The sequence below is a fragment of the Camelina sativa genome, chromosome 13 (genome assembly GCF_000633955.1).
Source record: "Camelina sativa cultivar DH55 chromosome 13, Cs, whole genome shotgun sequence".
Classification (NCBI taxonomy): Eukaryota; Viridiplantae; Streptophyta; class Magnoliopsida; order Brassicales; family Brassicaceae; genus Camelina; species Camelina sativa.
Genome location: NC_025697.1, coordinates 3366268 through 3377209, shown reverse-complemented (window position 1 = coordinate 3377209; position 10942 = coordinate 3366268). Strand labels below are relative to the sequence as shown.

At 37.9% G+C, this 10942-nt stretch overlaps 3 protein-coding genes and 1 pseudogene across 3 annotated transcripts in view; 2 read left to right on the top strand and 2 right to left on the bottom strand.

The window, feature by feature from the left end:
• On the top strand, positions 2548 to 4450 carry LOC104734850 (annotated as a pseudogene).
• Positions 4531 to 6710, bottom strand: LOC104734849 (succinate--CoA ligase [ADP-forming] subunit alpha-1, mitochondrial). Its single transcript, XM_010454511.2, has 7 exons — positions 6310 to 6710; positions 5955 to 6164; positions 5678 to 5848; positions 5373 to 5496; positions 5133 to 5194; positions 4950 to 5031; positions 4531 to 4858 (listed from the first exon to the last, which is right to left on the bottom strand). Exons 1-7 carry the CDS (start codon positions 6559 to 6561, stop codon positions 4716 to 4718), a joined length of 1044 nt encoding a protein of 347 aa, XP_010452813.1. The 5' UTR covers positions 6562 to 6710; the 3' UTR covers positions 4531 to 4715.
• LOC104734848 (thioredoxin-like protein YLS8) lies at positions 7599 to 8746 on the bottom strand. The gene is made up of 2 exons (XM_010454509.1): positions 8548 to 8746; positions 7599 to 8126 (listed from the first exon to the last, which is right to left on the bottom strand). The coding sequence occupies exons 1-2, from the start codon at positions 8665 to 8667 to the stop codon at positions 7818 to 7820; spliced, it is 429 nt and encodes a 142-aa protein (XP_010452811.1). The 5' UTR covers positions 8668 to 8746; the 3' UTR covers positions 7599 to 7817.
• The window catches only part of LOC104737889 (porphobilinogen deaminase, chloroplastic), a 6318-nt gene continuing 4357 nt past the window's right edge, over positions 8982 to 10942 (top strand). Inside the window, exons 1-4 of the mRNA XM_019234862.1 lie at positions 8982 to 9371; positions 9750 to 10155; positions 10257 to 10463; positions 10586 to 10738. Coding sequence (XP_019090407.1) covers positions 9121 to 9371; positions 9750 to 10155; positions 10257 to 10463; positions 10586 to 10738 — 1017 coding nt within the window. The 5' untranslated portion in view covers positions 8982 to 9120. The remainder of the gene's footprint in view (positions 9372 to 9749; positions 10156 to 10256; positions 10464 to 10585; positions 10739 to 10942) is intronic.

The following is a 10942-nucleotide window of genomic DNA, read 5'->3' as shown; positions in this document are numbered from 1 at the left end:
GTTCATTGTTCCAGTCCAGGAAGGTGCAGAGTTATGGTTGCAGCGGCGAGAGATCTTGCTCCATAGCGACCAGCTGTATGGGCAGTTGAAGAAAAGATGATCACGGCTTTCAGATCCAATCGCGCAGAGTAAACAGCGGGAGTCAACCTGCAATCCCCATTGCAAAAGTCGGTCACGAGTTGGGCACCTGTTCAATACAACCAACCAAGTTAAAAAATTGTGTTTGGGGATTCCTCCGGAAGTCCAAACAATCTTATGCCACGGCACCGAAGGCAACTCTTCACCTAGCGCTGAACAGATCCTACCGGTTGAGTGACTGTCCTTCACTCGATCATTAATCCACCAGGTATGAGAGTCTTCTTCCTCCGTTAGTTGTAGAGCCGATAATTCAGCTTGATAACTAATTTGGGCCTCCGACCTTGTAGGTGGTAATCTCCAGTTCCCTCTTCTCCTGAAATGTCTACTTGATTTAATGATGACACTAATCATTAGTGCAATCAGATTCATGAACATATGCATGTTGAGAGCATGTGTAAACTTTTTGATCTTTAACCCCTAATATTATTTTTATTTTTAGAAACGACATTGAAAGATTATGATTTTTTTGATGATCCTAACTAGTAACTACGAATATTAATTAAGAAGATATAAAACTATGCTATGTACACGATATGATGACTTCTCCTTTGAATTGCAGGACACTAGTGGTGTTGGGTGGGGTAAAAGTGGGTATGTCTACGTAGCTCGAGGGATGGGGTTGATAGTAAAATTTGCTGTGATACGGGTGACTTAAAACTTTATGTTAAGAACTAGATTATGCCGCAGTACACCGCGGGACAAGTATTTTTTTGATTTTTTTTGTTAATGTAGTATTTTAATATTAATATTGCTAATGTAATCTTTTGTTAATTTTAGTGATTTAGTATATAATTCGTCGCACAACAATTTTTGTTTAATACAATTTTAATTAAATTAATTTGATTCGAGATATTTTATATTTGTGTTGTTAAAATAGTAAAACAATGATTTAACCCGTATTGAAGTATCATATTAATGTCATATGACCCGTCATATCATATAATTTGTTTGTGTTATTTTAAAATTTTAATATGTTTAAATATTCATAATTTTAAACTTTTTATTAAGTTTAGATATATCAATTATAAATTATAAACTTCTTAAAATTCTATAATTAACTATATACGGTAAATTTAATATATATGTATGATGAACACACTTTTTATATTAATTGATTAATATATGTTCACTTTGAAAATTCAAATATGCAGAAAAAATATACATTTTTATTAATTTATGCATTATATGACGATTCACTATATTTAAATTTTAAAATAAATAAAGATGATAGGAGAATAATTTGTTAATATATAATAAATATTCTAAATATCTATATTAATTATAGAATATTAAATATATACATATTTAAAATATTTTAATTCTGTTTGGTTATAAGGATAGTAGAGAGAATTAACTAACATTGTTTGAATATGAATATAAGCATTAAATGACATTAAATGTAAAAACTTTCCAAAAAATATTTTTGAGCAAAAACTGCTGCAAAAATACTATTATAGATACTCAATGGTTGATAGTAAGATTTGTTGTGATGCAGGTGGTTTAAGACTTCATCTTAAGAATACTCTACGTTTGCTTAATTTCTGCTTAGGTTTTGGGTTTATGTTTGCTTAATTTCTGCTTAGGTTTTGGATTTATGTTTGCTTCCACTAAGTAACTTTTCAACTTGTTATTTTTATGGGATTTTTTTGAGAAAGTATTGTTTCAGGAGTGTGGATAATGAGAAACAGACATTGAAAGATAATGAATTTTTGATTGATGAACCTAACTACTACTATTAATTAAGAAATTTAAAACTATTAACATTGATTATCCTAACTACTAATATTATTTTCCGATCTTAACTACTAATAGTGATGATCCTAATTTTAGTGTTACTTCTCAAATACCCTCACATTTTTTATAATTTGAGTGTTTCCGTCGGTTAATTACCGAAAAAAAGTTGGCATTTGTCTCGTTATCCTATCTAAAAAGTTGGCATTTGTCTGACTCAGCGTCCCACCGATATGGATTTTGAAATAGGCACAATTTAAAAAGTTTGGGTATGAAATTTGAAAAATATATGAGTTTAGGTCTAAATTGACACTACTTCTTTATATAGGTAGAAATTCGCACTTTTTAGATTGTACAAATGGGAAATGACCATTTTCCCTAGAAAAGAATGGATTCGACACCACCTTCCACCGGAGGTAAGTCTCCATACATATTGGATTGGTAAAGAAAAAAAAAAAAGAGAGGATTTCATATGAAACCGTTATCTTATCTTTTTGCATAATAAACCAAAAAATGGTACATTGTACTCCGACTAAAATATCAGGGTTATTTAAAAGGAAACAAAGTAAAGGCATGGGTTCATTTTTCGTAAAAACTAAAAACTTGAGGACTTAAAATCTACAATTTATTTATCCCGTTAGTTGTTTAAAAAAACAACCGATTCGATGATTCAAACGAAAAATTGAAAAGTTGGAATTTCTAAAGCGCCATTGTTGAAGTGTAAAGTGAAGGTGAATGTTGAAATCATCATCGTCTCTCTTTGCGAACTCGATTCTGCGTCACGGATGCAAATCAATGTCGGAGCTGTACAAAACACACGCCCTACTTATCACACTTGGTCTCTCCGAGGAAGAGCCTTTTGTTTCTCAAACTCTGTCTTTCTCTGCTCTGTCTTCTTCAGGGGACGTCAATTACGCTTACAGATTCTTGTCGAATCTATCTAATCCTCCGAACTACGGCTGGAATCTAGTAACACGAGGCTTCTCCAACAGCAGAAACCCCGAGAAATCGATCGGCGTCTATGTCCAGATGTTGAGGTCCGTGTATTCACCTGATCATATGACTTATCCGTTTCTCTTGAAGTCAAGTTCTCGTCTTTCGAACAGAAAACTCGGTGGGTCTTTGCATTGCTCCGTCGCTAAAACTGGGTTTCAGTGGGATTTGTTCATATGTAATACTCTTTTCCATATGTATGGTTCGTTCCGAGACAGAGCTTCTGCGCGCAAGCTGTTCGATGAAATGCCTGTGAAGAACTTGGTCACTTGGAACGCTATTTTAGATGTGTATGCCAAGTGTGGAGATGTTTTTTCGGCAAGACAGGTGTTTGATTAGATGACTAAGAGAGATGTTGTGTCTTGGAGTTCTATGATCGATGGGTATGTCAAAAGCGGTGAATACAACGAAGCATTGGAGATTTTTGATCAGTTGATGAGAGTTGGTTCATCAAAGGCTAATGAAGTCACTATGGTTAGTGTTTTGTGCGCTTGTGCTCACTTGGGTGCGTTAAATCGAGGAAAGTCTGTACATCGGCATATACTCGACGAGCATTTGCCCTTAACGGTTATATTGCAGACATCTCTTATTGATATGTATGCTAAGTGCGGCTCTATAGGAGACGCTTGGGGAGTGTTTTGTAGAGCATTCGTTGAGGAAAGGGATGCATTGATGTGGAACGCTATGATTGGAGGGCTTGCCAGTCACGGGTTCATTAGAGAGTCACTCCAACTGTTTCACAAAATGCAAGTGTCGAAGATTAACCCTGACGAGATAACATACTTGTGCTTGCTTGCTGCTTGTTCCCATGGTGGATTAGTGAAAGAAGCGTGGTACTTGTTCGCTAGTCTCAGGGAAAGCGGAGCTGAACCAAAGAGCGAGCATTATGCTTGTATGGTTGATGTGCTTTCTAGAGCTGGTCTAGTTAAAGACGCACATGATTTTATATCTGAAATGCCGGTAAAACCGACAGGTGCAATGTTGGGTGCTTTGCTTAACGGGTGTATAAACCATGGAAACTTTGAGCTTGCGGAAACAGTTGGAAAGAAGCTTATTGAGTTGCAACCGCATAATGATGGGCGATATGTCGGGCTAGCAAACGTTTATGCGATCAACAAGCAGTTTGGCGCAGCTCGGTCTATGAGAGAAGCAATGGAGAAGAAAGGAGTGAAGAAAATTGCAGGACACAGTATAATTGAATTGAATGAAACACCACATAGATTCGTAGCTCATGACAAAACGAACATTCGCTCCGAGAAGATCTATGCAGTGTTGCAGCTAATTGGAACTCGGATGAGTCTCCTCGATGTTGACTATGATTGTACTGAAGACTCTCATTGTTTTTGTTTTTAAGATTTTCGTATTTAATTTTCTTAGGTAAAGGTTAAACTAAACTAGGCTAAGAAACATGAATGGTTCAAACTTCAAAGGTTCGAGTAGAACAATTTTGATGGGCTTGTTGTGCAGAGTTACCAGTTTAAGCAGACTGTAAATTCCAAAATCAGAGTTTACTTCAGCTGAGTCCAAATAATCTTATTTCTGATTATTTGGGTGTCAGTAAGAGATGTATAAAGAAACATTCGCTTTACTTTTGTTGCTTGTATAGATGATATCATTAGACAATGTAACGCAATCAACGTATCGATTTAAGATATGAATATCTTCTCATTATCAAATCTTTTGATTATCACTCTTCTTCAATTGGAAAAAAAATCATATCAATTTAGCAAAACAAACCCCAAAAGAGTGTACAGCCATCAATGGCGTGGAATTAGGGTTTTTTCTTTTCTTTTTTCTTGTAGGTTTGAAAATGGGAAAGAAAAAAAAAGAAGCGAGAGCTAGTGAAATTCACTTCACTGCTTCAAAAGACCTCTTTCTTGAAAGAGCTCATACATCGCCGATCCAATCTTAGCTGGAGATTCAACAACCTTCACTCCGGCATCATTCAAACTCTTAATTTTGTCCTGAGCCGTACCTTTACCACCGGAAACAATGGCTGCAACAAACAAAAACCAGAGGAGTGAGTGAGAGCAACAGACCAAAAGTAGCAAATCCGATTTACAGAGTTAGATGGCTTATGGAAGTACCTCCAGCATGACCCATTCGACGACCAGGTGGTGCAGTAAGTCCAGCAATAAAAGCAACAACAGGCTTCTCAGTACCACTCGCCTGTAAATATTCACCAAACCAAAAATTGAATTTTACTTATACAAATGAAGATACGAGAGAGATGAAACCAAGTTGAAAGAGATTCGCAATGGTTTTCTTACCTTTATCAATGCTGCAGCATCTTCTTCTGCAGTGCCTCCGATCTCTCCAATGAGAACAATACCTGAAACCGCCAGCCATTTCTTAGTTTTTCAAGAGAGGAACTAATAGAAGTGAAGCCTTCTAAAATAAGAATCTTCTAGCCTAAAGAGATTAGGTAAGCATGTAGTCTATCTAGAGGAAAAGATTATTTTGGAAAACCATGAACAAGAATTAAGATAACTCGAGATCACAAACATTACCTTCAGTTTGAGGATCAACAAAGAATTTCTCCAGGCAGTCAACAAAGTTTGTCCCGTTAAAGGGATCCCCACCAATTCCTACACAAGTAGATTGGCCTAGACCCACAGCAGTTGTTTGGAAAACCTGCATGGAGTTAAAACGAAAAAAACATTTAAGAAAAACAAGGCCTCGTATCAAAGTCCTGAACCAAAACAAAAGCCGTTTACATACATTTTCAAAAGTTCCATTGGTGAAAAAAAAAAATTATGTTCAACCTTCCGTAACGGAGACAGAGAACAAATCATAAAACATAAAAAGACCTTACAGCTTCATATGTCAAGGTTCCAGATCGCGAGACAATTCCAATCTTGCCAGGCTTGTGGATGTATCCAGGCATAATTCCAATCTTGCATTCACCAGGCTTGATAATCCCAGGGCAGTTTGGACCAATCAGCCTAGTTTTTGATTGACCGTTAAGAGCATGCTTTACACGTACCTAAATCCGAAACAACACAAGTTCCAAGTCAGGGAGAGAAGCACAAGGAATAATTACATTACAAACAAACAAAACGAAGGCATGATAGATGATAATATGGACCAACCATGTCATGTTGAGGGATTCCTTCGGTAATACACACAATAAGATCTAACTCAGCCTCTATACCCTCCATAATAGCAGCAGCAGCAAAAGGAGCAGGCACATAAATCACAGAGGCATTGGCTTTCGTCTCAGCCTTAGCTTCAGCAACAGAGTTGAAAACAGGGAGACCTAAGTGTTCTGTTCCACCCTTCTTTGGTGTCACTCCTGCAACCTATTACAAAATTAAAAACACACACACACAAGCTAAATTAGCAAAAGCCACTTTGCTTTTAAGCAATCTCATCTCCAAGATCTAAATGGAATTGTAACCGGAACACCTAATTCGGAGAAGATAAAAAGGGAATGATGATTTTTACCATTTTGGTGCCGTACTCAATGGCTTGTTCAGTGTGGAAAGTGCCGTTCTTTCCGGTGATGCCTTGACAGAGGACACGTGTGTTTTTGTCAACGAAGACAGCCGCAGGAGGATGAGGATCCGACGCGAAAGAGCGAGATTGGGTCAACGAAGTGAGAGACTGGCATGACGGGAAAACCTCCGAGCCGCCGGTAGAACAACGGCGAGCTTTCGATGAGAGAGATCCGATAAGCCTTGCGACTTGCCTTGACATGATTGATTTGGCTTCTTCTTCTTCTTCTTCTTCTTGGTGTTCTCGATCCGAATCAAGTTGCGAACCCTAAAAACTGTGTGAAGGCGAGGAGGAAAAAAAAAAAAATGGGAGCAAAAGAGGAAAATTCAGCGGAGCTTCTTTCCAAAGAATCAGCTGAGTGCTTGCGATCACAAGCCGACAAAAGAGGCTTCTTCTTAATAAAAAAGGCTACACTTTAGCCCAAACCCATTATTTCTACATAATGGACTTTTCCGAGTTTTACTAATTGATTTCAATAATTAAAAAATTCAAATCATAATCCCGAAATATTAAAAGTTTTAATCTTTAATTTTCAAATAAATCCATCATATGTACGATTTGGCGGTTTTGGAGTTCGAAGTCAACGACAAGAACCATTCATTTACTGGCATCGAAGAATATCAACAAAGAAATCGAGAGTATGAAGTTCTCGTGGGTGATATTTACAACCAAATTAACATCATCGCCTAATGCGAGAAATGGAACTGATTGTATGGTTAGCGATGTAATTGATGGATTGCAACCCTTTGAGTTTCATAAAAAAATTTTGGTGCTACACAAGAGAAAAGATAGCCCAACAAGAAGATCAAATGACGAAGACGATGAAGGAAAATAAAAGATTGAATAATCTGTTAGCGTGTAAGGCTTATCTACAACAGAAAACAACGTGTTTTTTCACTCTTGTATATTTCGTTATACTTAACTTTGGTTGTATGGTATGCCGAACTTCACTTTGTACGCTCATTGATACATTTGTGTTATCGGTTTTAAATTAATGAAGAATGAAGATGTTATAAAAAAAAAAAAAAAACCATCATAAGGGTGTACAATTTACAGTTTGTCTAGACTTTTTAAAAATTTGCTAATTCTAATTTTGTAATCTCTTAGACCATCTGCAATGAACTCTAGTGAGTTAGAGCAAATTTGCCTATATTTTCTTCTACAAAATAGAGGAAAAAATAGGGATTGATTGATCTTATGTCACCCTTTTATTTTTCCAGGGAAGATCAACAAGCTTATACATAAAACCCAGGATCGGCTTCCAAGTTTCATTTCACTGAATTATGTTCGAAGCAAGTAGTTACATACATAAAATGGAGAACAAACAACCAAAACAGCAAGCGAAAAACCAGAATCAAAGCATATATATGAAACCAGTTCATGGGATATTTCAGCTGACCAGAATCAATAGAGGACTCAATGGTTTTAAACAAACTAGAATGTGTTGGGAAGCCCGGTTAGTAGCGGTACTTGGTGGAGTAATCTTTTGGAGCAATCACCAACCCACGACCTTTCCTTGCACCACGGTAGACGGTTTCGATGATATCGATGAACTCTTGCTTGTCCTTGAGTGCCCAGTTAATCTTGTTGTTGTTACCAGTTCCAAGATCGATCATGATGTGTTTGTTCCTGAAGAAGAACATGACTGTTGAAGGATCATACAGCTCGTACATTGTGTTGAAGTCTGGAACTTCAGTGATGTCCACAAGGTAAATGACTGCAAAGTTCTTTATCGTCTCAGCAACTGAAGCAAGCACCTCATCCATCTACAAAAAAACCAAAAAATCACAGAATCAAAACCAGAGACCCCTAAGAGAATGACTTATATAGTTATAAGTTTCAAGATAAAGAAACACACGAATGGCTTTGAAGTTGCAAACAATCAAAATCAACGAATCAGCACAAAAACAAAAACGAAGCAGAGACGACCCACTGAAAATACTAGTGCGAACAAATTTTCTATTAGCGAAACAACTCTAAAGGTTAAGATTACTAGTGAAACCTTAATTTTCCATCAGTATCGAGCTAAAGAACACAAGAATGGCTAAAATTTTCAAACAATCACCACAAAATATCGCAATTTTCCAGTACGGAAGGATCCAAATCGAAAACTAGGAACTTCAAATCGAATCAAAACATACAATCTGCTTAGATAAAGAAGTAAAGAGGAAGAAACGTTTCACAGACCTGCATACAAGTCTCATCCCAGTCGTGACCGAAACGAATGACGACGAGACGCTCTTCCTCGGCCAGAATCGCCTGATCCACGGCCCAACCGGAGTGCAGATGCGGTAGAAGATACGACATCCTCTAGCTCTCTCTCTAGACGATTCCGATCTGTTTTTTCAATTCGATCTTTATCTCTCTTGCCCTAATTTTTATATTCGATTCCCAATTTTGTTGACGGTGACGGCGCGTCGAATCCACGCGTGAACCGCACTGAGCGACTTGGGCAATAAGCCCATGATAATACTTACTCGTCGGCCCAATAAAGATAACAATACACGAGATTGTAAAAACGGACGGTGATAAAGATAGTGGAACACCATTATCTGGTATAAGTCACACGTAGATGATTAAACCTCTAAAATCTAATTATCCTATCCAATATCCTCTCTGGAGGTGAGAGCTAAGATTTTCACATCAAACTCTCTCATTTTGAAGCTAAATATTTCTGATCTCTCTTTCATTTGTTTTCCCTCTAAATCTATCCAACGATTCCAAATCTCTCACTTTCACCTCTTTGCTTCACTTGAATCCATGGATATTGCTTCTTCATCTCTCTCCCAAGCTCACAAGGTTGTTCTCACGCGTCAACCTTCTTCTCGGGTCAACTCCTGCTCCCTTGGTTCTGTCTCCGCTATTGGATTCTCTCTTCCTCAAATCACCTCTCCAGCTTTAACTCAATGTCGCCGGAAACAGAGCTCTTCTTCTTCTGGGTTCGTCAAAGCTTGTGTCGCTGTTGAACAGAAGACCCGTACTGCTATCATCAGAATTGGCACTAGGGGAAGGTAAACTTCTCTCCTTCATTACTGATCTCTGTAGATTCCATTAACTCTTTTGAGTCTATGAGCTCCTGAATGCTATTGGGTTGGCCTTCGTATTCTTATTTCCGATTCCAAGTATCGATCCGTTTTCTTGGGTTTTGTGGGAGTTACTGTAAACAATGTCAATAACTAGCCATGTGTAGATAGTACAGTGTATAATTTGTTAAGCTAGAGACGAGAAATGGTGCTTTTGGTTCTTTCTTCGACAATCTCCTGCATTGGTTGAAAAGATCAGATTTTTGTGTGCTCATTGATGTATTAATGGTGAATGAGTTTGAAATTCTGATGCCTCTTATCTTTCTCGGTTGTTCTGCTTATATACTCTCTCACTGTGTAGGACAGTCCTCTAGCACTTGCTCAAGCATACGAGACACGAGAAAAGCTCAAGTCGAAACATCCAGAACTCGTTGAAGAAGGAGCTATTCACATTGAGATCATTAAAACCACCGGTGACAAGATTCTATCTCAACCGCTTGCTGATATTGGTGGGAAAGGACTTTTCACCAAAGAAATAGACGAGGCTTTAATTAACGGTCATATTGACATAGCTGTTCACTCAATGAAAGATGTCCCAACTTACTTACCGGAAAAGACGATTTTACCTTGTAACCTTGTGCGTGAGGATGTTAGGGATGCGTTTATTTGTCTGACTGCGGCCTCTTTAGCTGAGCTTCCAGCTGGAAGCGTTGTGGGCACAGCTTCTCTCAGGAGAAAATCGCAGATTCTCCACAAGTATCCTGCTTTACATGTAAGTTTTCACATCTTTTCACGACATAGAGAGTGCCATTTCTTATGGATCAGTTTTATCTTCCTTTCAATTGTTGATTCATGTGATTATTGCCTATGCAGGTTGAGGAAAACTTTAGGGGTAATGTGCAGACAAGACTATCGAAGCTTCAAGGAGGAAAGGTCCAGGCAACTCTATTAGCTCTAGCTGGCCTTAAGAGATTGAGTATGACAGAGAATGTCGCATCTATCTTATCTCTTGATGAAATGCTTCCAGCTGTTGCTCAAGGAGCTATTGGAATTGCCTGTAGAACCGATGATGATAAAATGGTATGTCAAGCTCTCTTGAATTTACTCTTATGTGATATGTTTCACTTTTTGAGACCTTTGGATTTGAAGCTATGATATATTGCGAATGAATATATGATACGACTGGTGTTTTACATCTGTAGGCAACTTACTTAGCCTCATTGAACCACGAGGAAACAAGACTAGCAGTTTCATGCGAGAGAGCGTTTCTCGAAACGTTAGATGGCTCGTGCCGTACTCCAATTGCTGGATACGCTGCGAAAGACGAAGAAGGCAACTGTTTTTTCAGAGGATTGGTTGCTTCCCCTGACGGTACTAAAGGTACGAAAACAATGCTACATTAACACATGAGAGGATAAACCACCCAATGAAAAAAACCTCATTCGTTTCTCATATTTTCCATCTTTGTGTCAGTTCTTGAGACCTCAAGAAAAGGTCCATATGTGTATGAAGACATGGTGAAGATGGGAAAAGACGCGGGCCAAGAATTGCTTTCTCGT